The sequence below is a fragment of the Panthera tigris genome, chromosome B4 (genome assembly GCF_018350195.1).
Source record: "Panthera tigris isolate Pti1 chromosome B4, P.tigris_Pti1_mat1.1, whole genome shotgun sequence".
Classification (NCBI taxonomy): domain Eukaryota; kingdom Metazoa; phylum Chordata; class Mammalia; order Carnivora; family Felidae; genus Panthera; species Panthera tigris.
In genome coordinates, this window is record NC_056666.1 from 21,212,363 (window position 1) to 21,239,763 (window position 27,401).

Consider the following 27,401-nt stretch of genomic DNA (forward strand, 5'->3'; position numbering starts at 1 on the left):
GAGAACACGAGTGGGGAAGGGGCAGAGAGAGAGAGAGAGGGAGAGAGAGAATCCTAAGCAGCCTCCATGCTGACGGCACAGAGCCTAATATGGGGCTTGATCTCAGGAACCATGAGATCATGACCTGAGCTGAAACCAAAGTTGGACACTTAACTGACTGAGCCACCCAGGCACCCCTTAATATTTATTCTTGTGTTATTTCCATCCAAGTTTACTGAATGGATACTTTTCTTTTCTACCTTGATTCCTTCTCTGGCCGGAAAAAAATCATACTGGATTTGAAGAAAGAATGAAAAGTTGGATTTTGCAGTAAACCAAGTTGATTCCATATCCCCATTTTGTGTTCCTTGTTGTCTAGTCAACTTTCACAAACAGTTTAAACTTTATCGGCTACCAGTTTTGTGAAACTCTGTGAATCCCATGAAGTGATCAATTAGAAAATTATCTATGCTGCTTTTATTACCCAGAAAGCAGGCGCCAACATTTGCATTAACCTTATTTTAAAGTTGCTGGTACCTCTTTCCAGTTTAATTCCCAGCAGTACTGATTTTCCTAGAAAACTATCAAATTATTGTGCGATTTTTTTTTCTCTTGCCCTCTCAGTTTGAAGCAGTAGTTAAAACCTACATAAATTCCATTTTTACTTATCCTTGACGTTTCATATTAATCATTTTCTGTGTGTTTTCTTCTTCTCTGGAAATGGCTTTTCTTGATCATTGACTGCACCTAACTGGGAAAGGCTTGGGTGGGATCCCGAGAATGTCCCAGCTCCAGCCCTGCAAGTGTTGGAGATTTGACCACTTAGCCGAAGAGTTGTTTGAAAATGAGAATTTCATACACACTGGCAAATTTGGAAATATGGTGTTTTTCCGTGGTCCGAGAAATCGAGACAGGATATGGGAAAATCCCTGCACCGAGGCTCACTGAACAGGAGTAGACAATGGTGGTGATGACAGTTGGGCCAGGCATTAAGCTAAGTTCCTGAAATGGAATATGTTACTAAATCCTCGAAGCAGTGCCATGAGGCAGGGATAATTGTTAGGTCCACGTTGCAGATGAGGAAACAGAGGCACGGTCTTTGCTCAGGGTCACGGCAGTGGGGTCGAGCTACGCCGAAGCGGACTGCTCTGTACATCCCTAGGGAGTTTGCCACAGTGGAAACTTCTAGTCTGCACTCCTGCAACTGCTCTTTCTCTCTGCCTCCTGCTCAGTGTCTGAGTCTGAACTTTTCCAGATCGTCACTGAAATGCTTTTCTTTGCTTTCCTGATCTCTTTGAATTCTTCCAGACTGGAACGGCCGTGACTCCTTGAACTCCAGTAGGGTGCTTGGGAGGCATGAGCTTTCATTTCCTCCTTTCCTTCCTCCCCTCCTTCCTCTTCTCCCAGCTTCCTTTCCCTGTTATCCCTCCTCCACTTCCTCTTCTTCCCCTCCTTCTATAAAGGGAATAAAGAAAAGGGAAAAAATATATCCAATGGTCACTAAGAATTTCCCCACTATGCTACATATCAGAATGGCCCATGGCCCACCTCATTTCTCATTCCCTGAGGAATGATGAAATGAACCAGGTAGATCTTGGCGCTTTTTTTTTTTCCTTTTTCCTGGAAAAAAAACCCCACCGTACTTTTTTAAAGCTTCAGAGATCGATGGTTATAAAAGGTTATAGACTATAAGTCAGACCACCATAGTTTTAATCCTGTGTTGGTTGATTGACTTGCCTGGTGGTTAAGTCTTAGTCTCTCTAAATTTTCTCTCTCTCTTAACTATAAAACAAAGAAAAGTGAGCCTAGATTACCTATTATATTTTGGGTATCTGAATAATTACCCTCTGTCTAGTATCCTAGGGCGTTTGGAACAAAGCTTCCACTAGGAAGGATGGGATTGTTCTTGACCTCTTTTATTGTTTTCTCTCAAAGGTGAAGGAGGTTATTACTTATGAATTTAGGTTTCTTTTGTAATTCTCTCACCGGTACCCAAGTGTTCTTTATGTCTGTTCTTAGCTGCAGGGATACCGTAGGGAACACAACAAAGGTTCCACGAAACTGCTGTCGTGAAACTTACGTGTTGGATGGGAGACAGAGACCATAGACGAGTAACTTTAAGAAGGTAATTTCAGAAGTGATAACAGCATCAGTTAAATAAAACAGCACAATGTCAGAGAGAGGGGCACACATGACACCAGGGTTGTGAAAGGGGTCGAGGGAATGACATAATGCTCGTCAAAGATGGCCTCTCCAGAAGAAGGTGACATTAGAGCTGGTGAGAATAAGGCAGCCCCAGCAAGTGCTGTCACACGAAAGCACGCAGCGTCCTTATGATTTAGTTAAGAAAACCAACAACACGGTACCTCTAATTACTTTGGGATTGCGTCCCTTGTCATGTGCAGATATGCAAAGAGACTGATTTCCAGGCTAAACAGAAACATTTGGTAACCGCAAAAGCCATTTATTGCGAATATTCGAACACCTTGACCATTATTCCTATTTTATCAGGAGACAAGTCAGCCATGTAAAATGAAGACAGTTGTTCTTTCCTGATGGCAGCTAGTTAATTATTGGCAGCCATTCCAGCTTTTGAAACAGAAGGTGGCATGTATGGAAGGGAGTATTGTGATTGGACAGATAGGTCAATAAGGATTCCATGTCACTCGTAAGAAAATTGCATTTGAAATCCCTAGACTTTGGTTGACTGCCTCGTAATTGGTAACAAAAACCTGCATGCTGTTTTGAAGGTGCTGGGTCAGCCTCTACTAGGTGCTTTGCAACTAGCCATTATCTCTTTGGAAACCATGATGTCATAGCAACTAGAGCAGAAAAGCACACTCTGAAGGTCTCAAAATTATGCCACTCAGATACACCAACGTGATAGAAGCAATTTGGTTTCTCATCCTTTAAAAAAATTTTTTTTGCATTTTTCCTATTTTGCTATGGAGTGTAAAACGTCGTGCATTTGTTTTTGTGGCCGGGTTTTATTTTAAAAATTGTATGTTGCTTAAAAACCCTTCATTTTGAGCATTTGCCTACAATTCATTGTGATTCTCTCCCTTACTGCTGATAAGCTTCTTTAAATAATATTTCTTTAAAAGGAGAACTCTCTTGGCTACTTTTGTCTATCCTGGAGCTCAGCCAGAGCTGGGGCACGTATCCCGTTCTCCTGCAACCGGGGGGCTGCAGCGGGGTCTTAGTTCTTTTCGATGCGCTCAGAAATCGATCAACTTCACGAATACGCTTCTTGGATCATTACTTTTGTTGAAAAATTGGCTGGAACCAGAGTCAGGAATCCTGTTCACAGCATTCCAGATCTGGCTGTGATACCCGAGAGACCCGTTTATCATAACGGCCAGCGTCCCATCCCCAAGCACCTGTACAGCCTCACTGGGAGCCCGCAAGGCTTAACCGCGCCAGCCCTGAGCCGGCGGCATATGCACCTCTCCTGACCACTCGCGGTGTGTCTGTTGCCAATATGTCTTCCTTGGTGTGACGAACCTCGCAGAGACATATGAAAAGTCACGCTGGTGAGAATGGTTGTAATCACTGTTAACAAACAAGGTTCTGATTGCCAATATCACCATCTGTTCCATCGGGTTCCACATATTACCCTGTATGTGGGCTCTGTTAAACAGATTTCTGCACTGCCCAAGGTCACCCTTGATTCACGTAACCAGCCTTCGCAGACGGGTTAAACGTGAACCTCCAAACTGCAGCGAGGGTTTTCTGAGAAGTACCAAATAGTGTCATCTGATGATGGGACCCGAGTAAACAGGTCCACGATGTCTGCAAAGACAAAACGTAGACATCCTTTGGCACATGAAATGGATATATCCCTAAGAGGTTGTCTAAAGCGTAAGATGCCATGTGCTAAACCCCACATGATAATTACTTCACGGAAATAATTAGAGTAGCATTGGGGGTGGGGAGGGCAGCCGTAGGTGATATGAGCAGAGACCTCAACTTGGTTGGGTCCTATGCCTTCTTGCAAACTTAAAGCTGAGCCGGGCATTTTCCCTCACCCTCTCGCGACTCCTACTGAGGTTTTCTTCATTGCTCCCCTTGAGCTGAGTCAAGTCAGTTTAGGTATATTGATCTTCTCAGCCCTGGGGATATAAATAGGACTCAAGCCCTGCCTCTAAGAAGGGGGAGCCAGGTGTAGACATAGCAAGAGGAGGCAGTGAATAACAAAAGGAGGCAGTGATGGACAAGAACGGACAAGAACGACTCCACACAGGAAGGGACAGTTGAGCAGGTTTTGAAGGGTGAGCTACAGTCCCCCAGGCAGAGGTGTGGAGGGATAGGGACCTGCCTTTTGGTCAGAGAAAACATGAGTGCAAAGACACAGACGTGAAATAGCATAGTATTTTCAGGGAGCCATAAAGAGACACTTACTTGAGCACAATGTTCTTAGTGCCCATGCCCGTAAATCTTGGGGCTCCAGGATTTAAATTTTTATTTTTAATGTTTTTATTTATTTTTGAAGGAGAAAGAGAGACAGAGCATGAGCAGGGGAGGAGCAGAGAGAGAGGGAGACACAGAATTTGAAGCAGGGTCCAGGCTCTAAGCTGTCAACATAGAGCCTGATGCGGGGCTCGAACCCACAAACTGTGAGATCGTGCCCTGAGCCAAAGCCGGACGCTCAACTGACTGAGCCACCCAGGCAGCCCCGGGGCTCCAGGATTTAAACGAGAAACTTTGTGCTAAGCTCCTTCCCACAACAAGCTTCTATAAAATAGTATTTCAAGATTGCTGCTGCTCTGTGTGACCATTTGCGCCAAAACATCATTTTAAAAAATGTCTCTATGTTTAGCAAACAAATGATCTTAAGCTCATGTGGAAAAGAGCCCTGATCCAGTTGGGGGGTTATGCTTCCTAGAGGAAGGGGCATTTGTGTTGAACTTGGCAAGGCGAATAGGAATTTTCCGGGGGAAGAGTTTGATAGGAAGTCAGAACGGCGTTCTGGAACATCCAGAGGGGAGACAGAGCCCGGTGGCGGTAGCGTGATGCAGGTCCCCAGCGAGGCCCAGAGCACAGAGCCACAGGAAGAGGTGAGAGGCCTCGGGCGGCGGTGGGGGAGGCAGGTTGGCTCCTGCAGGGACTTGGAGGCAAAGTGAGAAATTTGGAACTTCATCCTGAGCAATGGGAAACCAGAAACATTTTAAGTAGGGGAGACATCTGATTGTATGTACTATATATTTCACTGTATATATAATTATAATAACCTGATTCTGGGGCGCCTGGTGGCTCAGTCGGTTAGGCGTCCGACTTCGGCTCAGGTCATGATCTCACGGTCCGTGAGTTCGAGCCCCGTGTCGGGCTCTGTACTGACAGTTCAGAGCCTGGAGCCTGTTTCGGATTCTGTGTCTCCCTCTCTCACTGACCCTCCCCCACTCATGCTCTGTCTCTCTCTGTCTCAAAAATAAATAAACGTTAAAAAAGAAAATAAAAAAAAATAACCTGATTCTGATTTTATGTATTATGTATATTACTATATGTATAATTATAATAATCCGATTACTTATTTGTTTTTAAATGTTCATTCATTTTTTAGAGAGATAGTGTGAGTGGGTGAGGGGCAGAGGGAGAGGAGGGGAGAGGGGCAGAGGATCCGAAGCAGGCTCTGCGCTGACAGCAGCGAGCCCAGGGGACTCGAACTCAGGACCCGGGAGATGATAACGCGAGTCCAAGTTGGTCACTTGACCGACCGAGCCACCCAGGTGTCCTGGATTATTATTTTATTTTATTTTATTTTATTTTTTTTTTTTTCAACGTTTTTTATTTATTTTTGGGACAGAGAGAGACAGAGCATGAACGGGGGAGGGGCAGAGAGAGAGGGAGACACAGAATCGGAAACAGGCTCCAGGCTCCGAGCCATCAGCCCAGAGCCTGACGCGGGGCTCGAACTCACGGACTGCGAGATCGTGACCTGGGTGAAGTCGGACGCTTAACCGACTGCGCCACCCAGGCGCCCCCTGGATTATTATTTTAAAAGCTCGCTTCAGCTGTAAATTGGAGAAAGGATTGGAGGGGGAGAGGAGAGACCGCTTAGAAGAGCACATCAATTCACAAGAGAGGATGTGGACTGGATTGGATCGGAGAGATAGAGCTGGAGAAAAGAGAGAGGTTCGAGAAATATGGGGGAGGAAACCAGTCAGGACTTGGTAATAAATTGGATACACATGACGTGTCGAACTTCACTTCTGTTTACATATATCAAGTGATACAAACAGATGTTTTTATACATTCCCATATTTGAGTTTTAGTTTTTTTTAATGCCCATTTTAAACTCTTACTTGATTAAACTCCAACTGGTGGAGGTTAATGATAGTAAGAATCAAAATATTTTCGGATTATCATGATGACATATGGCCCTACAATTCTGGATTTTGTAACAAAGCAGTTTGACTTCCGTCCCATTCATTTGGAGGATGCTATAGACTATCTAGGAAACGGAAATGTGTTTTTAAAATATGACAGGCTTCAGCTTGTGTGCACATTAGACACAGAAAAATAGAACGTATTGGGTCTGAATCACAAAATTAATGCCATTCTTTTTTTTTTTAAGAAAACTATAAATTCTGTGCTCTATTTCTATAAATGAAATTAGGGTTTGTTTGTTTTTGTTTTTTTTTTTTTAGGTAAGAATAATAAGCTGGATTTTTTTTTTCACCATAATAATTTCATCTCGGTTACGCTTTTTACACTTGAACGGAGTGCACACAGCACATTACAGGCAGGGATCTACCCACAATGCAAGTAGTTCTCCCAGCTGCACGCGTGCGATTTGTCTTTCAGCGTTGGCAGTTATGTTCCATTTAGTAAAAGCTCTATTCCACTGAGTACTAGAATCTTTGGTTTCTTAAACAGCTAGGATTTTATGTACTTCTCTTTACTGGCTCATAAAGAGCACAGAAAAGAGCAGAAGATAGGGATACAAAGGAACCAAGGCAACATATGCCTTTGTCCAGGAAAAAGGAAGAAGCCAAAATGAAACACAAAGGCTGTGGGCAGAGGTACATCTGATGAAAATTCCTGTATCTCGTAGCCCTTTTTTTTTTTTTTTAAACAAATAAGAGAAATCAAAACGATGGAGTGTGATCCTAGGTATTTACTTAAATTTTCCATACAAAAGACAAAGCCCTTGAGAATTGACTGGTATGCGTTTACCTAAAATACTCGTACCTTCTGTCTCGGTTGCCATTGAAATACCTCCACTGTCGGCTCCTCCTTTATTCTCCGGGATGTTTTAAAAGGTGAATCCCGTCAAAGGAAAAATCGCCAAGTGGCAAAGGAATTGTGCATTCTCACCAAGGCATAGTTTGCAATGATTAAAAACTACAAAGTAATTCGGCTGAAGGGACTGATCGATTGCATTAGGTGCCTGGAAAACAAGTCAGAGAAATAAAATGAGTTTGGAGCAGGTTTACGTCTCTAATGAGTAGAAAATATGCGTAATTTCAAATGCTTGCTGGCAGTAAGAAAGAATGGGAGACACCACAAGAAGGATTAAATATGTACCAAGGACTAGAGCATGAGTAAAAGTGCAAACAGACACTTTGCCTTCGTATCAATATGGTGTGTTTCCCGGATGGATTTATGCACACCAAGGGTGGGAGGTGCCTTGAGGGTTAGTACCAACCGACCCGGCCTTCTCCAGAGCCTTAGTCATTTTGTCCCCACCTAGTTGCTGTCGGTTCCGTCCACCTCTGAGCTGGTCTGTGTGACAATCATAGCTTCTTTGCTCCTCGGTGATATTTCATTTACATTCTGTACTCTCTTGGGCAATTGTGATAACTTCTATTCTCTTTAGTTTTTTTTTTTAGTTTTTTAAAATATTTATTTATTTATTGGAAGAGAGAGAGAGAGAGAAAGAGAGAGAGAGAGAGCAAGCTAGGGAGGGGCAGAGAGAGAGGGAGAAAAATCCCAAGCAAGACCCACACTGTCAGTGCAGAACCCGACACGGCTCAAACTCACAATCTGTGAGATCATGACCTTGACCTGAGCCCAAAGCAAGAGCGGGACGCTTAACTGACTGAGCCACCCAGGCGCCCGGATAACTCCTATTCTTGAGGTTGTCACTTCTTCACAATCAGCAAATTTAAGTGACGACCAAATTAAATTTAATTCATCAGAATACAGGGTGGTGGGCTGAATCATATAGCCTCACTTTTTTTTTTTTTTCTTCCACTTTTGGTTCTTAATATGATCCTAAGTGGAATGTGTCAAATATAAACCTTAAAGAGATGTTCATATTATTGAAGTCTCAGGTATGTTTTTTGTTGTCTTGATTACCTCCATTCCCACGATGATGCAAGCGGATTTTTAACAAGAATTCGGGGTCTTCCGTTGAAACTAGGATGCTCTGTATCTTATTGTTTGGAACATCTCTCGTCTGAAGCAGTTCCAAATAGTAAGGAGCATAATTAAATCATCGTCCACTTGTTAAAATGATTTCTTTTTTTATTTTTGCTCCTTTATGAGCTTTTTAAGTAATTAGAAAGCAAGGACTATAGAAAGCATGGGGTTCTTAAAAAGAGATTTCGGCTTATTACTTGTCAGACTGTTAATATCCTTACGGATGACTGTGGTCTCTTTATAGCAGAAATAGGAAATTTACCAACTGAATATGCCAACATTACTGACAGTAGTTAGTAGTTATCATGTCAAGAGTATGACTTTGATCTTTGATGTTTAATCTGTAAAAGCAACATTCACCTCCACAATGTTTTGCTGGCTCCAAATGTGTTACCCTCTGCCCACAATTAACAGCCTCATTTAAATACGGGGAAGATGAACCAAAGAATCTTAACTTAAACCAGGAGCATTCCCTCCACACTCATTCCTACTATTTATTTATTTTTCATTTTTTTTCATGTTTATTTTTGAAAGAGAGACAGGGTGTGGCGGGGGAGGGGCGGAGGGAGAGGGGGACACACAGAATCCGAAGCAGGCTCCAGGCTCCGAGCTGTCAGCACAGAGCCCGAGGCGGGGCTCGAACCCATGGACCCTGAGACCATTCCTACTATTTAAAGCTTTGCGGGGCACCTGGGTGAGTCAGTCATTGGAGCATCTGACTTCAGCTCAGGTCATGATCTCATGCTTCATGAGTTTGAGCCCCGCATCAGGCTCTGTGCTGACAGCTCAGAGCCTGGATCCTGCTTCGGATTCTGTGTCTCCCTCTCTCTCTGACCTTCCCCCACTCACTCTCTCTCTCTCTCTTTCAAAGATCAATAAACATTAAAAAAATTAAAAATTAAAAGCTTTGCTTTCCTACCGGATGGGAATATCTTGATCGACTTTCTCCGAATAGAACTTCCTGATCTTACAAGTATCACTGAGTTAAAAAATGAACAGTAGTAAGAGGATTTCTAAGATGTCGTCATGCCTTTTTCTCTAACTACAAGCTGCAGAAGTAGGAAAGGGGTAATTGAAATTCATTCTTAACCGACATTTTCCCGACATCACTAGCACCTCCATGCCGGGTTCAGCGCAGGGCAAATTAATTTCTTTCCCAAACGGTTTTGTATCAGGACTCAGTTGCGGCAGAGGTTCAGGTGTACATGCCAAAGACAACGTCCTGAACTCGGATGAATGACGCTCATTTCTTCTCCGCTTCCCCCAGGGCTGTCGCTGAAGCTGACGGTGTTGATCCGTTAGTAAACATCCTGTCGAGCAGACGGGACGGAGCCGTCGCCAACGCGGCTACAGTGCTAGCGAACGTGGCAATGCAGGAGCCTCTGCGCGCGGGCCTCCAGAGCCACGGCGTCACGAGCGCCCTCCTGGGCCCGCTGCGTTCCGCGAACACGGTCGTGCAGAGCAAAGCGGCTCTCACGGTGGCCGCAACCGCGTGCGATGTGGAGGCCCGGACAGAGGTGAGAGCTTTTGCTGACCTGGAGTCTCTCATTTTTCCACCCATCGGTGGATTACTCTGAAACACTTTCAAGGGTTCGAACCTACCCATCCTTTAGGTCCTTCAAAAGTGGTGCAACCCTTCACCCATGGACTCTGGGTGATAATAACGCGTCAGTGTATGTTCGCCGGTGGTAACCAATGTCCCAATCCGGTAGGGGACTTGATAATGGGGAAGCCGCACGTGTGGGGGCGGCGAGTGTGGGAAATCTCCGTCCCGCGGCTCAGTTTTGCTGTGAACCTAAAACTGCTCCACAAAGACCAAAATCTGCTACATCGGGGCAATACTTTGGAAAGCAAATCGGCAGTATCTAGGCGCCAGGAAGCATTGTTTATAATATCTACACGACGGGAAACACACCAGTTGTCCAGTTTTGAAGAGAATGGTCAAATAAATGTGTGGTATATTCACAAAACGGAATTTCACATCAGTGAGAATGAATGACCTGTAGTTACAGACAGCAACAGGGATGCATCTCAAGCACAATGCCGAGCAAAATCAAATTGCAAAAGAATACACGTTCCAGATGCTATTTATGTGGCATTCGGAAATATACAGATCTAAGCAATACGTTGTTTAGGTAAACAGACACGTAAGTGAAAACTATAGAGACAAGCTAGAGAATGATTAACCCCCAATGCAAGAAATCCTCCTGGGGGCTCAAGGGAGTGGATGCACTTCAGAGGAGCAAACAGGGGCTCAAGGTCATTTGAAAGTGTCATTCCTTAAGCTGAGCGTTAGACAGGTGTGCCTTTACTATGACGCTGTATATCGTACATATGAATTCCACACACTCTTGTGTTTTTTGTATATTTCAAAGTTTTGAAACCTAGAATTTCATTTTTTTACAAGTGGATCATATTTATTTTTCTCTTGCTTCTCCCATATTTGCTTGTCACCTGGCACTCACTCAAACAGCCTAAGACTTTGTTCCTCTCCTGCCAATAATATAAATAACAACAGCTAACACTTGCTATGCGGTGGGCACTGTGCTCAGCACTTGACAGACATTTAGCCTCCCTCATGACAGGCTGATTCGTAATCCCCATTTTACAGATGTGGAAAACGAGGCTTAAAGACGTAGTGGGCTCAAAGCAGAGTTCGTAAGTTGGAAAATCAGGGATGCGATCTGGACCCCAAGCTGCTGCACTGTGCTCCCTGCCCAGACAACTAACAAATCTTTTCTCCTCGGTCCCTTAGGTTATCTATTCTATCCTGTGTCTTTGTTCCCATTGATTCGGTTCATTTGTATTCATCCATCAAGGCGCTAAGATTACCGAATATTTATTTTATATGTCTACTGTGTGCCGGGTACTATGCTGGGCTTCGGCAACAGGACGATAAAAGCATATTGGTCACACCTCCATGCGGTCTGCAGAATAGTCCATCCATTTCCTGGAATACTGCAGATCAGTCTACCGCTTCCCCCCCCCCCTCCGGGCTCCTGCTTCCCACACTGCCTCCAGGCTGATCTTTCAAATTTGTGACCCTCATCGCCTCATTGCAAGTCCCCGCCGCCCCGGGGGGGGGGGGGGGGGGGAAGTTCAGCGGCTTCGCGGGATGCGCAACGGCTGTCACTGACCCGCACCTACCCACCTGCGCCTAACGCCTCTTCCCAGGCGGAACTCCATACTCCAGAAATACCATTCCATTTGTAATTCTGTCCATATGCTCTGCTCTCCTAGTTTCACCTCTTTGATTTCTCCCTTTGGAAAACCAGTGTCACTTTTGTCCGCCTGCTAAAATCCTGCTTTTCCCGCAAAACCCATCTCCGCCATCCTGCCTTCCATGACAGCCCTCGAACCCGGGAATATCCTCTGCTATTGTTCCCGTTACCCCCATGCATGCTTCCCTTGTCTGTTGCGCATCTATGGTTCCTGTGTGAAAGACTATAAGCTCCTCGAGGCTGTGGGGAAGGGAACTGAGAGTTTTTCTTTCCTGTTGTTGATGTCATTAACATATATCTGACGCAGAGGGCATGCTTAATAAGCAGTAGTTGAATGAATGAGGAAACGAATGTAGGAATTCATAAATGAGATCTTTGCCGAAAGAACACACGGACGTAGACCGTCGTGTGTTATACTCGGAAGTAAAGATGTTCCGAAGTTTGAGTTGCGTGAGATGCTTCAGGGAAACTTTTCCAAGCTGTGCATGTTGCACATGCTAAAGTATCATCTCTGAGAGGAAACTACCCCTGGACACTGACCGAAAATGACCGAATCAAGTAGCTCTTCTCCCACAAGGGCTCTCGTCTTCAGCTACTGCACATAGAAACTGATAGACTATTCTTTTTCTTTGGTCCTCTAGGCTCAGATAATGCAATATTGCATTTCAGGCAGTAGATAAGAGCTCTGTCAGATCTTTTTTTTTTTTTTTTTTTTTCCTCCTTGGACTAATTCTATACATGAGTAATTACCTTTAGTACCTGAATTTCCTTTAATACCGTGATTAGTGCTGCCCGATTTTCATTCTATTCTTTTCTTCGTCTCTTTTTCACTTTTTGGAGAAATGACGAAAAGACGCTGTGCAGTGATAACAAAAATTGCTCTTTTTCTAGGGAATTGCTACAACACTGCCCTGGCCACACTGATGGTCTGGTGGTAGTATACAGTGGCACGTAGTGTATCAGTTCCCCCTGCCCAGCCTTAGGGACCGTGTTAGTTTCCTCTTGCCGCTGTAACCACCACGTTGTGGCTTAAAGTAATATAAACCTATCATCTTACAGTTTAGAAAGCCAGAAGCCGAAACCGGGTCTTAAGGGTTAAAATCAAGGTGTTGGCAGGGGCGTGTTCCTTTGGGAGACTCTTGGGGGGAATGTGTCTCCTGGCCCTTTCTAGCTTTTACCATCCACCTCCATCCCTGGGCTGTGGCCCCTTCTTGCGTCTTCAAAGGGTATTTGTCCAATCGCTGCTTCTCCACACCCCCTTTCTTGCCTCCGGGCACCCTCCTTTCCATCCTCTAAAGACCCTTGTAGTTAAATTGGGCCCACCTGTTGATGGGGACAATCTCCCCATCTCAAAATTGTTAGCTTGTCACATCTGCAAAATCCCTTCCAGGGAAGAGGACACCTCTGGGGGACCATCATCCTGCCTCCCCCAGGGCCACGTGAACATTCAGGTTGAGGAGCAGAGTGAATGAAAGTAGGGCGCCGAGATAATAGGCTGTCCGCCCAGTCTCCCTCCCACCAAAGATCAGGACGCCCTCCCTCCATGATGTCCCTGGGGGCCTCCTCTTGACCGTGCACAGAAATCTGGGCTCCTGTCTATAAGGTTTTACAGGAGATCTTTCACCCCGGGCTGTAAAAATTCCAATTATGCACAGATCCTAACATGCTCGTACATAGTCAAAATCTCTTCACCACCCAACAAGGCGATTACAGAAACAAACAAACAAAAAACCCCACGAATGTTTATATTGTGTCCTCCCAACGTGTACACTTGCAGTTTCTACTTTTAGTTAAGGAATTCGGGTGGCCTGGAGCCGCTGGTCGAGCTCCTGCGCTCGAAGAATGATGAAGTAAGAAGGCACGCCAGCTGGGCCGTGATGGTCTGCGCCAACGACGAGCTCACGGCTGTCGAACTTTGCAAGCTCGGGTGAGTGGGGCTGCCTCGAGTTTCTGGCTCAGATGGAGAGCAGAGGAGGAAGGCGGACAGTCTTCAGGCCCAAGGAAGGGCAGGCAGGGCGCTGGGGAGCTGGGCTGGGCACCGCGAGCCTCCCAGAAAGGACAGCCTGGTGGGAGCAGGATCATCTGGGCTCCTCCCAACCCCTGGAGACTTCCCTCCCCGCCCCCCCTCCGCGACAAAACCAGCTTGACTGTCTCCCTGTCCGTTTTTCATCCTGATAAACACCTCTCTTCCACTCTGCAATCCCGAAACGACACCTCTGCCTGGCTACTTTTTTTTTTTTTTTTTTAAGTTTCTTTTCCTTTTTAAGTTTATTTATTTATTTTGAGAGAGGGGGAGACAGAGGATCCCGAGCAGGCTCCTCGCCGCCGTCGGTGCAGAGCCTGATGCCTGGCTCGAACTCACCAAGCCGTGAGGTCATGACTTAAGAGCAAACCAAGAGTCCGTTTCTTACTGGACTGAGCCGCCCAGGCGCCCCTGTCTCTCCACGTTGGAAGCCAAAATAAAATGCGTGAGCCGTGACGGCCTCAGAATTCTGCATTTAACCAAACCGACAAACAGGCTTTTTAAGGTTCCACTGACAGGTTTCCCCATTTCTAACCATCTTTATTTATATTTGTGTACATTACTTTATCTAAAAGGGTGAGATGTCGGGGCGGCCTGGGGGGCTCAGTCGGTTAAGCGTCCGACTTCAGCTCAGGTCATGATCTCAAGGTTTGTGTGTTCGAGCCCCACATCGGGCATTGTGCTGACAGCTCGGAGCCTGGAGCCTGTTTCGGATTCTGTGTGTCCCCCTCTCCCTCTGCCCCTCCCCCACTCATGCTCTGTCCCTCTCTCAAAAAACAAACATTAAAACAGAAATAAATAGAAAAAAAGGGTGAGGTGTCTTTAACCTTTCCATCTCAATTCTTCACTCAGGGTCTTAGCTACGGATATACATGGGAATTTAACGTTGGATTGCTTGTTTAGAGCAAATAATGCTCTTTTCTTTTATTGACAGGGCTTTAGATATCCTTGAAGAAGTTAATCTATCAGTAAGTCGAAAAAATAAATTCAGTGAGGCAGCTTATAACAAATTGCTCAACAACAACCTGTCTCTGAAATATAGCCTGACTGGCTACTTGTCATCAAGTAACATAATTAGTGACGGATTCTATGATTACGGTCGGGTAAGTGACAGCACTAATTTGTATTTCAGTATGTGCGATCGTTTCTTTAGTCACGATGCCATTACATTGCAATTTTATAACCACCTAGCAGAATGTATATTTTTATAGACAGAAACTTGGGAATCAGAGCTTTATTCTTAACTCTGTCTGCTGTAAGATTTTGCATTTATGTACAGTTTTACCTAGAATCTGATTACCTGTAGTAGAAACCAGCTTGCTGATGCTACTCTCGAGTTTCAGAGAAAATATAAAAGAAGGAGCACTTTCTGTTTGGGGGTTCTGTTATTTCCAGGGCTCAGCTCAGCGATCAGTATAGAAGTATAAGTGTTTTGTTTTAATTAAAAAAAAATTTTTTAACGTTTATTCATTTTTGAGAGAGTTAGAGACACAGAGCGTGAGTGGGGGAGGGGCAGAGAGAGAGGGAGACACAGAATCCAAAGCAGGCTCCAGGCTCCGAGCTGTCCGCACAGAGCCCGAAGCAGGGCTCGAACCCACCAACCATGAGATCGTGACCTGAGCCAAAGTCAGAGGCTTAACCGACTGAGCGTCTCAGGCACCCCTTGTTTTATTAGTCATAATCTAACTGAAATTAACCAAAGTGTATTACCAGATTTTAAAATGTAATATAGAGGAATGTTATTTAAGCTGCATTTCTGATTCTGATTTTAAAACCAATATACAGTGTAATGCAGTGTGGACGTCCAGAGAAATGGGAAGCTGAAAATTAGAATCTTGAGGACTTTCTGGCATTGCGGCTTAAGTTAGCATCTTCCTTTCTTCTGGAGACCAACAGCAATGAGGAGAATAGGGGAACTTTTTTAAATCTACAAATCCCATATTAAGCAAACCTTGGAAGCAGATACGATCCACAGACTTCAAAAAAAAAAAACGTAAGGGGGTGCCGGGTGGCTCAGGCAGCTGAGCGTTGTCCTCTTGGTTTGTGTTCAGCTCATGCATGATCCCAGGGTCATGGGATTGAGCCCCGCGTCGGGCTCCGTGCTGAGTGTGGAGGCCACTTGAATTCTCTCTCTCTCTCCCCCCTGCCCCCCTCTTGCACCAGTGTGTGTGCTGGCACTCTCTCTCTCTTTCTCTCTAAAATTACAAAAAAAAAAAAAGTAGGAGTGACTGAAATTCCCTGAGATCAAGCAGAAGGGGTACAGGAGAAAAATGAAAAGGGGAAAAAATAAGCCCAGAGAGGGACGAGGGAGCCAGCGGCGGCAGGCCTCAGAAAGCACCATCAGCAATCCATACTGCCTCAGGTGATGGGAGAGCTCAGGGGTGCACAAGCCAAATGCTGGGTTTGCCGGGCAGGTGCAGGACCCGAGCACCTGGGATGAGCAAGGCAGGCAGCGGAAGCCTTCTTGGATCAGGGTGGTTCAGAAAGGCAGAGGAGACAGGGCCATAAAGGAATCACAGAGCCGAGCCGTATTTGCAAGAAACACTCTGCCATGCTAACAGTTCTAGAGACATTAAAATTTTTTTATTTTATTTTATTAAATTTTTTACAAAGTTTATTTATTTTGTAGGGAGGGGAGCAAACGGGAGAGGGCCAGAGAGAAGGGGAGACAGAATCCCATCAGTGCAGAGCCTGATACGGGGTTTGAACTCACGAACCATGAGATCACGACCTGAACAGAAATCTAGAGTCAGTCGTATTTTATTTTATTTTATTTTATTTTATTTTATTTTATTTTATTTTATTTTATTTTATTTATTTTTATTATTTTATTTAATTTTTAATTATTTTACGTTTATTTATTTTGAGAGAAAACACAAGTGGGGTAAGGGCAGAGAGAGAGGGGAGAGAGAGCGTCCCAAGCAGGCTCCGCGCCGCCTTCACAGAGCCCGATATGGGGCTTGAACTCACAAACCATGGGATCATGACCTGAGCTGAAACCAAGAGCTGGACACTCAACCAACTAAGCCACCCAGGCACCCCTATTTTTAAAGTAATCTTTACAATGTGGGGCTCGAACTCATGCTCCTGAGGTAAAGAGTCACGTGCTTTACCGGCTGAGCCAGGCACGTGCCCCTAGAGGCATTTCGAATAATGAAAATGGCTAGCCTAAAACTGGACTCTTGATCCTCCTTCTGACTTCCCCTAGCACATTATTAGTGCAAAGATGCTTTGAGAGAAATGAGGAAATGGGCAGAAAAACCAACAGAGAACACTTACCAGGAAAATGTTGCTATGGATCAGATAAAACTGTGACAAAATGTATTTGCTCACGAGTTTTAAAAAAATTTAATGAAACAATATTTTTTATAAAGGAGAATTCTCTGGGGTGCCTGGGTGGCTCAGTTGGTTGAGCGTCCGACTTCGGCTCAGATCATGATCTCGCGGTTCACGAGTTCGAGCCCCGCGTCGGGCTCTGTGCTGACAGCTCGGAGACTGGAGCCTGTTTCAGATTCTGTGTCTCCCTCTCTCTCTGTCCCTCCTCCGCTCATGCTCTGTCTCTCTCTCTCTCTCTCTCAAAAATAAATAAACATTCAAAAAATTTTATTTTAAAAATAAAGGAGAATTCTCTGATTCATTCATTCAGTAAATATTAAGTTTCTAATATTGTAGGTTGGAATAGTCAGTGAATAAAAGAGACATATCTCTACTTCCGTGGCACCGGTGAGAGGAAAGAGTCAATAAATAGGAAAGATAACAAATAAAGAAGTTATATCACACGATCAAAATGCATTAAATTTGATATAATCAAATATATAAATTTGATATAATCAAATATTAAATTTGATATAATCAAATATATAATTTGATAAAATCAAAAAATGATTAAATTTGATATAATCAAAATTATATCACACGATCAGAGCATTGGGGGCAAAAATAGATCAGAGGCAAGATAAGGGGGCTCTATAGTGCTGGGGGTTGCTGGGGGTTGCTGGGGGTTGATGTTCATAATTTTAGAAATCGTGATCAGGTAGGCCTCACAGGGAGGGTCATACTTGAGCAAAAACTACAAGGTGAGGGATTGAGCCATGGAGATGGCTCAGGGAAGAGCTTTCTGGGCAGAAGAAACAGCTTGTACAGAAGCCATAAGGTGTAAACATGCTTGGCAGATTTGAGAAACAGCAAGGTCAGTATAGAGCTGAATGAACCAAGGAGCACGATAGTGAGGACTAAATCAGAGAGATACAGAGAGATCAGATCATGTTAAGTCTTGTAGACCATTGGAAGGATTTTGGCTTTTACTTTGAATGAAGTGGGAAAACTTGGCAGACAGAGTTCTGGGCAGAAAAATGACATGATCTGTCTGATATATATATGTTTTTGTTTGCTTTCTGAGAGAAAGAGAGAGAGAGACAGAGCATGAGTGGGGGAGAGGCAGAGAGAGAAGGAGACAGAGAATCGGAAGCAGGCTCCAGGCTCTGAGGCATCAGCACAGAGCTCAATGCGGGGCTCAAATCCCCAAACCATGAGATCATGATGTGGGCCAAGGTCGGACACTTAACGAACTGAACCACCACGACGCCCCATGATCTGTCTGGTCTTTAAAGGATCCTAAAAAGTGTCTTGGATGAGAGAGGGATCTAATTATAGTATGACTGGAAAAAGACCTCAGAAAATGGTGTGGTCTAACCCGCCTCACCAGGCTGGTAAAATTGCTAATATAGGACTTTGTCTAGCCTATTTTTAGATAGCCTCGCAATATTTTTAGTGATCTCTTTAGTAATTAGTTACTCTGACAGACAACAGATTCTCCCAGAGTGATCAGTTCTTAAATTATCTGCAGATAAATCCTGGCACCAAACTTTTGCCTTTGAAGGATCTCTGCTTACAAGAACCAAGTGATCAACGTGCTGTACTTTTAGTGAACAGTAAATCATCTGATGTGTGAGTCTCTCGGGGGTGGACGGATGCAGGGAAGCATAATGGTTTTTGTTTGTCCATCATCACGTGAGTATGTAAAGATTCGCAGGATGGCACCTTTTCGTCCCCTGTATTTAGCGTCACCCTGAAAATCAACACTGGTCCGTAAATTTGTAGCCTGACCTAGTAAAGACCATGGAAATCACCACCAACGTGGTTTTTCCACTCAATTCCAGATGTATTTCTGTAGTCAGTGCCTATTCCCTTCCCGGTAACATGAAGTTAATTGAAGAAAGTATAAATAGACAGGAGCAAACCGAAGCGAGTTGTGTTTACAGGGCTCCAGAACTGTATGCAGGACTATAATGCTGCCCGGGGCTTTTAAAAAATATAAAATAAGAAGTAAATAATAAAGCTAAAAATGCAAGCTTCAGAATTTAAAAAAATGGTCACGGATACCTATATATACCTACATATTTTATGGGACACATTTTATAAAAATATTTCCTGTTCCAGTTCATGAAAACCTTTACAATATTCTTTGTCTTACCTTTATGCGTTTATTAGGTCACTGTTAAAAGTCAGCTCCAAATATGATTTTCAAAAAAAAAACAAAAACAAAAAAAACCCTGTCTTTTGTAGGCAGATCCAATATTGACAAATCAAGTATTTTAACTTGTGTATAATTTCAAATATGTAAAATTTTAGTTCTCCGCCTCCATCTACGGAAGATAAATCATCAGATGTTGGTTATGGTCGGAGCATTTCTTCTTCGTCTTCCTTTAGAAGAGCAAGCAAAGAAAAGACCAAGTAAGAAAATGGTATTTTGTCTGGACTCAATTCTCCCCTCAATGTGGGAGTAAAAAAAAAAAAAAAAAAAAAAAAAAAATTTGGGTTTTAGATCTTGGCAACGTAATTCTTTTCATCCTTATAGTAATATAATTTCATCATTGCTTAAAAAAATTTTTTTAATGTTTATTTATTTTGAGAGAGAGAGATAGAGAGCAAGCAGGGGAGGGGCCGAGAGAGGGAGACAGAGAATCCCAAGCAGGCTTGCACTGTCAGCGCAGAGCCAGATGCAGGGCTCGAACTCACGAACTGTGAGCCAGGCTCACGACCTGAGCCGAAATCAAGAGTCGGATGCCTAACCGACTGAGCCACCCAGGTGCCCCTCGTAATTGCGTTTTCAAATTGCCACGGAAAACATCTCTGGAAAAGTAGCTAGTGAGACTGGCTTTACGTCCTGTGTGCCATGAACATACACTGAGCTCTGGACCACGGGACACAGTGGCCGTGGGCAGACTTTGTGTTACTATTTGTGGATGGAAGAGTGCCTCGTGCCCTGCTTCACCCCTGCCTTGACGGCAAAGGGATCGCGGCATGTCACGGCAGTGACAAATGCCTTCTAACTTATGAGACGCCTTGCACATGTAATGTTTTCTTATTTTTCATGTGACTGAAATCGATCATGAGTTTTTTCATACAATCAGAAAAAATAGTTATCATTTTAGTACCGGATTTGGATCTCCCACAGAAGAGAAATCCGAGCCTCCTTCCGGACGAAATACTGCTCTTAGCAAAGGCACCACAAAAGAAAGAGGATCAAGGTAGGGGATGTGTGATTACGTTCTCTTCCTAATTGTGATCATGTCAGGCTTTGACTCCCCAGCAGAGTTGGGGAATGGAAGGGGTGGCTTTTAAATGGGAAGCTTTGCTTCTGGAATCGGCATGTTGTGCGAAGCGAGACTCATGAGCTGTAATTAAAAAGTAACTTACTTCGTTTTTGTCTCTTGCAACCTCTTGAAAACTTAACCGGAGGGAATTTCTTCTTCTGCCTCTGGGTGAGAACTCGGGTCACTTTGATCACTATACAGTCCTACCGGCACTTTAATTCAAAAACGACCACAGAAACAGCAGTCCTAGTGACTCATTTACAAGTCCAACCCGGCGGCGTAGAGATCGATGTAAAATGAACCCTGTGCCCTCCCCCCTGGCTGCCTTTGTGGGTGGTGAGCCACACACGCTGGCGTGTGGTTCTCTCTCCCTCTCTCTCTCTCTGTCTTCCTCTCTCTCTCTGCCTTATGCCTCCACCTCCCCTCCCCATCCAGCTCACCCAGAGAAACCTCTGACCTTCAGGAGGCAGCGAGAGGGGGGAGAGGGACATAGGACCAAGTGTTTACATGATGGAACGATTACAGTGTGGTTTCATGCTTTTTAGGCCTGGCATGTTTTAAACATGCTTTCGGTATGTGTACGTATTTTTAAACATATTATTTCTCTAATGAGCACTTTCCTGGATTCCTCAAAAACCCACGTGGACCTCTTGCCACGCTCCGTGACCCTTTAATTATTGTTGACTTAAGCCCTTCAGAACCACTGTGGTATTGGAGGCCATCTAGCACACATGTCCAGCATCCGCTTTCTAAACGGGGACTGCCCCCGAAGGTCTCCCAAGGTGCAGACAGCGGTTTGCTCTCTTCCTCAGACCTCAGAGCTGTTTATTTTCTGTTTCGGACTTCATTCTCTACTGTGAGTCTCCGTGGCTCATTCTTCTCATCTCTGCTTCTAATCTGCGCCTGTCGTTCTAGGCCTGATACTTTTTGCCCTTCCCTCTCCTCCCCTCCCTTTTTTCCCCCTCGCTTTTCTTCCCGGCTTTCCATTCCTCCTTAGGCTTCTCACCCTCACCTCTACTGCACAGGCAGCAACTTGAGGACAAGAACATAGGCTGATGGGAGTATTTCCCTTTTCATCCCCAGTGTTTAGCCTAGCGCTTGGTTGGCACACATAGGCCTCCGTGTTTATTCAAGAGAACAGAAATCTGAAATTGACAGGACAGGGTTATTTTTGACAAGGTCCACCCGCCTAAGCCGTGTGTCTTGAACAAATTGGCTACCTTCTCTTTGCCCGAGTCCCCTCATCGGTGAAACGGGCGTAACCTAGGCTGTTGTGACGATTAAATAAATTAGCACATGAACAGTCCATACAGCAGTGCCTGGCACAAAGTAAACACTCAACAAATGCTAGTACTGTTGTGCGAAACAGTTACAAGGAGCCCAAATCCACTCAACCCTTGCAGGGACGTAGAGGAATCTCCAGGGTCCAATGTGGGAAATGCAGCCATCCCCAAAACGACAGGAGCTGGGATGAAGTCCGTAACTGTAGGCTCTCTCTGGCTTTCTCCCTCTCTTTCTCTCTCTCCCTCTCTCCACGTGCGTGGTATCTTATTTACAGACCCTTTGTTATCCTCCTTGACCCTCTTTTGGTTATTGCCTCACCCATAACTGTAGCGTATGTGACTTTCGTTTGCCATGGGACAGACCTGGCTCCAGTTCCAAGCAAACTTTCCATTCTAAAGCCCAACAACTACCAGGTGCAAATTTGTAAGAGGGACCACCTTCTCTTCAGTGGCCAAAGCATTGGCTGGCTTTGGGGCAGGTGTCTCCCTTTGGTCTACCCAGCCATGGCCCTGGGGAAAAATCAGCTTTCTGCCCCCTTGATCGGGGAGGGTAGGCACTTGTCTGATGAGTGACCGTTATGCGTATACTGTACCTATCATCATCAATCAAAGTGTATCTTCCCTCTGATATCTCTGATATCACATCAGCTTAAATCTTTGCTGATTCTGCTGTTCTTGGCTCTTTCGCACTATCTTATTTTTCTTACAGCCCCGCCTGGTTCTTTTTTTTTTATTAATTAAAAAAAAATTTTTTTTTTTTTTTTAAAATAAAGCTACCGTTGACATTTATGTGCCCCTTTCCTGAGTCCTGGCTTCTCTATCCTGCTGGCCTGGAAACAGTGCGTTTCTAACGAAACTCATTGTTCCCCCAACTCCCAAACCTCCTTCTCCTCCTCTGTTCCCAATGCTGATGAATGTTAACTCCCAAGCAATTGCTCAAGCTTTGGCATCATCTTAAAATCCTTCTTCTCCTTACTCCCCTTCACTGAATGAGCCTCAGCCCTATGCACTCGATGTCTTCAGTGCCTCTTAAGTCATTGTTTCCCTTCGGTTTCACCTTTACCTCCCCTCTTCAGGCCTTTTGTATTATATCTCAGCACACTAACCCCCTTACTGTAAGATCCGCCTGCATTTTATTTAGCCCTCCATAAACCCATCCTCCATGCGACCACCCCCCCCCCCCAAATTAACTTCCCAAAGTGAAAGGCTGATCATTTTACTCTGCCCAAAACAACGCTTTCCTATCATCCTCCAGATGAAGTCCAAACAGCAATTGTGTAGGCATGGCAAACGCCTGAAAAAATAAAAATAAAAAATAATAACCAAAAAAAAATTTATAGATTAAATACAAATTCTTTTTTTTTTAATTTTTTTTTAATGTTTATTTATTGCTGAGACAGAGAGAGACAGAGCATGAATGGGGGAGGGGCAGAGAGAGGGAGACACAGAATCTGAAACAGGCTCCAGGCTCTGAGCTGTCAGCACAGAGCCCGACGCGGGGCTCGAACTCATGGACCGAGAGATCATGACCTGAGCCGAAGTCGGCCGCTTAACCGACTGAGCCACCCAGGCGCCCCACAAATTCTTTCAAATATCGAAGGCTTGTTGTTGAAAGGAATAGCGGTTTGACTCCCTGGCAATATGCCCCGGGGAGAATAAGTATAAACAAGTGAGGATCATTATTTCTTCTCACACCATTTCCGGTCTCCTCCTTGTCTCTGCATACTCTTGCCTCTTACTCCCCACTGAGAGATAAGCCCTGACGTGCTCCTAACATTCAGACAGGTTGTTAGCATACAGGAGAACCTACATTTGGATTCGGTCAACACTGGTCCTTGGTTTTCTCATCTCTAAAATGGAAGTGATGATTCCTTCCTCGCAGAGGTGCTGTAAGAGTAAGTGAAACAGTGTTTGTCGAGTGCCTAAACCATTGCCTGGCATACTTAAGTGATCCATATACGTCCAGTCCCTTTCCCCTCCTTATTCCTGGGTCCACTGGGGGGATAGATTGGTCGTAATCGTGTTGCCCTGTTGTCTCTCTTTTGGTAAGACCTTCTTGTCTTGTTCCTATGAGAACTTTGGACCCCTGACGATAGAGTAACACATTTTAACTCTACTCATCTGATAATGTCGTAGAGAATGTGCGATGTTAACAAAAAGTCACTGAGAGGTACTGCCGACAATGACGAGACATCTAGAACCACAAAGTGGCCAAAGTCTTGAAAGGAAGAGAGGGGACAGGAAATGGGCAAACCAGTTATGTGTGTGGTGGCCCAATACAGACAGGGGAAGTATAATTTGTCTCTTTCTCCTCAATAATATTATCACCATATACCATGTAAATTAAAATCCTTAAGCGACAGTCTCTCGCTGGGTGACTAGCAACTATATTGTTCTTCTGTGCGAAGCGTTCAGCTGTTCCCTCCGTCACAGCAAAACACTCATAGGAGACGTGATTGGTTTCGCCTTTATCCAGCCGCCATCTTGATACTTTCCTAGCCTTCACTGAATCCGACAAACCTAATATGCCCTCTAAAGGTTTTCTTTATAAAGACCATTCCCCTCCCAATAAACACTCACTGTACCTATTTGCGAGTGTATCAGAAGTTCTATCTGTAGCATATTTTTGTATTCAGACCAGGTTTCATAAATATTTAAGTTGATTGCACATGAGTTTATGATACACACTTAAAAGTTTATTGCTTTCCTGTCTCTATTTTGTTTCCTTCCAGTCTGTTCATCTCTGGAGTCTTTTAGAAATTTACAACATATACTTAAACATTTCTGCCGCTCAATCTTGATCCTCATCATAACGACTTCCTAAAACATTGTTATTTTTTGAAGAATTTCCCTCAACTGCTTTTTTTTTAACCTTCGCTTAGCCATTTTTCCCCCTTCCTCCCAAATCTTGACTAACTGCAAAAGTCTTTCAGAAATAGATATTGTTTCTTAATCACATTTAACATCTTAATCACGCTTAAATACCTTCTCACCTTCTTTTCTTGAATTTTTTCATTCGTTCAGCAAATACTTATTGTATTAGTTATCAGGAGTTGTTCCCACATTAGAGATACAGAAGTGAACATAAACCTTTGTTTTCATAGAACTTACATCCTACTGGGGACACTGACAAATAAGAAAATAAACCACACACACGCACACACACACACGTATGCACACATACATCCTTCTAAACCCGGAATACATTCTGTGTCCACTTTATACAATACTCTCTCCTCATCTTTTTGGAATAGACTGGGGGGAACAGGACACCTAACTGGGATAGATTTCTGGAACATCTCGAATTTCTTATTTTTACCACTCATGTGGAATTTATCGAATACTACCTGGTATTGTGATAATTTTTCATAGACCCAAATCTTCCTGCCTAAATTGAAACCCCACGTGGGCCAGCTTCATGACTTCCGTTTCTCCCAGCAGCCTTGCCTTATAACTTATATGTCCAAATAGTTGATGGAATCAAAAAGGAGCAAGTGATTAAACTTTGAAAATGTCAGTACACAGTTTGGAGCCAGACAAATGTCTCTTTCTGTTTAGCTATCTGCCTTCTCATCCACCGATGAACATAGAAAATATCCTTATTGCTTTGGATTTCCACAGTAACTCTCTGTTTTCTGAGGTAGTTTTGCTAAAGTCTTGGTAAGAAAGGTAAAAGTTCCACTATCTTTAATCGCAAATTGGTGTTCTTTCTGAGGGTTAATTTTACGAGAGTTAATTTTGTAATTTCTTAGCACTTGTCTCCATAGTGATTTAGAAATGGAATTCATTTGGGGTGCCTGGGTGGCTCAGTCGGTTAAGCGTCCGACTTCAGCTCAGGGCATGATCTCATGGTTCATGATCTTACGGTTCGTAGGTTTGAGCCCCACATCAGGCTCACTGCTGTCAGCCTGTCCGTGCAGAGCCCGGAGCCTGCTTCAGACTCTGTGTCTCCCTCTCTCTCTCTGCCCCTCCCCTGCTTGCGCTCTGTCTCTCTCTGTCTCTCAAAAATAAATAAATGTTTAAAAAAAAAGAAGAAGAAGAAGAAGAAATAAAATCCATTTAAGTATTGAAGCCCTTATTGACATACCCAGGCAGGCTTCATGGGAAAGAGGTCCAAATGAAGTACTTCTGTTTGTAGCAGCAGGAAACTACAGTTCAGAGGCTCCTGTAAATTATCCCTTTTTAATCACTCAATAGGATTGCCCTCCATGATGTGCTAAGTCCTGCGTGCTGGCTCTCGTCTGCTACGTACCAAATGATTCTCCTCTCACACCTCAGCACACTCAGAAATACACCTGCTTTGTGTTATAGGTGCTCTGAGTCAAGCTGTCCAATCTTATAAAGCTACCCTGTAACTTTAGGAGCAGGTAAATCTAAATATGCTTTTCACCATTCTAATTGACCTTTCTCGTGGTGGCTCCCAATTTACTAAAATCTTACTATGTATGTGAAGATGTTCTATTTATTTGTCTTGCAAAAGAAGAAATGTGTTCAAAAATTTTTAAGTGTTATTTGTTTTTGAGAGAGAGATAGTGCAAGCGTGAGAAGGGCAGAGAGAGAGAGAGAAAGAGAGGGGGAGACACAGAATCTGCAGCGGACTCCAGGCTCTGAGCTGTCAGCACAGAGCCGGACGTGGGGCTCAACCCCACAAACTGTGAGATCATGACCTGAGCCAAAGTCCAACGCTTAACCAATTGAACTACCCAGGCGCCCCAAGAAAGGTAGTCAGATGATAGAGCTGGAAATATTAATTTTTGCTTAGAAATTTTATCATAATATATGGGGAGTACATTTTAGACTCTACTTAGCTGCAGTAAAAAGAATATTGAATTAAAAAATACAAAACGTTGGGTATTTGTGGTGATTATAGAGTTTTGTGTAATGCTCCAAAAGCAATTAATAAGATTATTTTTTGTATTTCTTCCTCCAAATGAATTAAAGAGAAAACTCACATGGCCTTTGTTTGCCCCCCCCCCCTTCATCCTGTACTACGAGAAATATTTAAAGATAATTCCTGCTTCTAATTTACTGCTAGTGGAACAAAATGCAAAATAGTTGCAAAGACACAATTTAGGAGCTTCACCTGGCCGGGCCCCATTTTCTTAGCTAGGGGATGGGTGTGTGTCTGTGTGTGTCTATATATAATATATGATATATGATATGTGATAATGTGATATGTGATGTGATATGTAATACATAATATGTAATATATAATATGTAATACATAATATGTAATATATTGTCTATATATAATATGTGATATGTGATATGTGATATGTGATGTGATATGTAATACATAATATGTAATATATAATATGTAATACATAATATGTAATATATTGTCTATATATTATATATGTTATATATAATATATGTTATATATAATATATGTTATATATAATATATGTTATATATAATATAATATAATATAATATAATATAATATAATAATTATGGCTAAGGTTTATTTTAGTAAAAGATACAATGCAGGAACAGCAGGAAAAAATAGACGTAAGCAAAGGCTATAGAAGTTCACATGGAGGTTTCCTCGTCCCCCCCTCCAGTTCTGCTAGCATAACAAGGGCTGCAATTTTCTCGTGACGTAGCTCCACCCGAGGAAGTGCCCCTGAATCGTGGGATCTGAGTTCATATCGGGAAATTCCAATTTGAGTGCCGGTGCATTTCTCGGAGGCCACAAGGAAGTGGCACAACGTGTCTCAACTGCCAAAGGCATCAACCACGTGATCCCTCTCGGGCGAAACTGTCCTTTAACAATGAAGAGGGGGAGGTAAAGACATTCCCCAGTGAAGGAACACAAAGAATTGCGTTTTAAAAACTGGTTAACGGCCTCCAGGACAATCAACTGTGACCGCTGGCAATGCCTTTTCCACCGACAGGAATCCTTTGCGTCTCTGCTACACATGTTAACTAGCAAA

General features: G+C 43.7%; 1 protein-coding gene across 12 annotated transcripts in view; it reads left to right on the forward strand.

The window, feature by feature from the left end:
- Positions 1-27,401, forward strand: part of ARMC3 (armadillo repeat containing 3) — a 106,055-nt gene that overhangs the window by 63,087 nt on the left and 15,567 nt on the right. For 9 of the 12 annotated variants that reach the window (XM_042991218.1, XM_042991217.1, XM_042991220.1 and 6 more), the window contains 6 exons: positions 9,611-9,860; positions 13,355-13,491; positions 14,522-14,690; positions 18,434-18,534; positions 19,219-19,320; positions 20,001-20,117. In XM_042991218.1, the coding sequence (XP_042847152.1) occupies positions 9,611-9,860; positions 13,355-13,491; positions 14,522-14,690; positions 18,434-18,534; positions 19,219-19,320; positions 20,001-20,117 (876 nt within the window). The remainder of the gene's footprint in view (positions 1-9,610; positions 9,861-13,354; positions 13,492-14,521; positions 14,691-18,433; positions 18,535-19,218; positions 19,321-20,000; positions 20,118-27,401) is intronic. The other 3 variants (XM_042991224.1, XM_042991223.1, XM_042991226.1) reach the window with 3 other exon arrangements.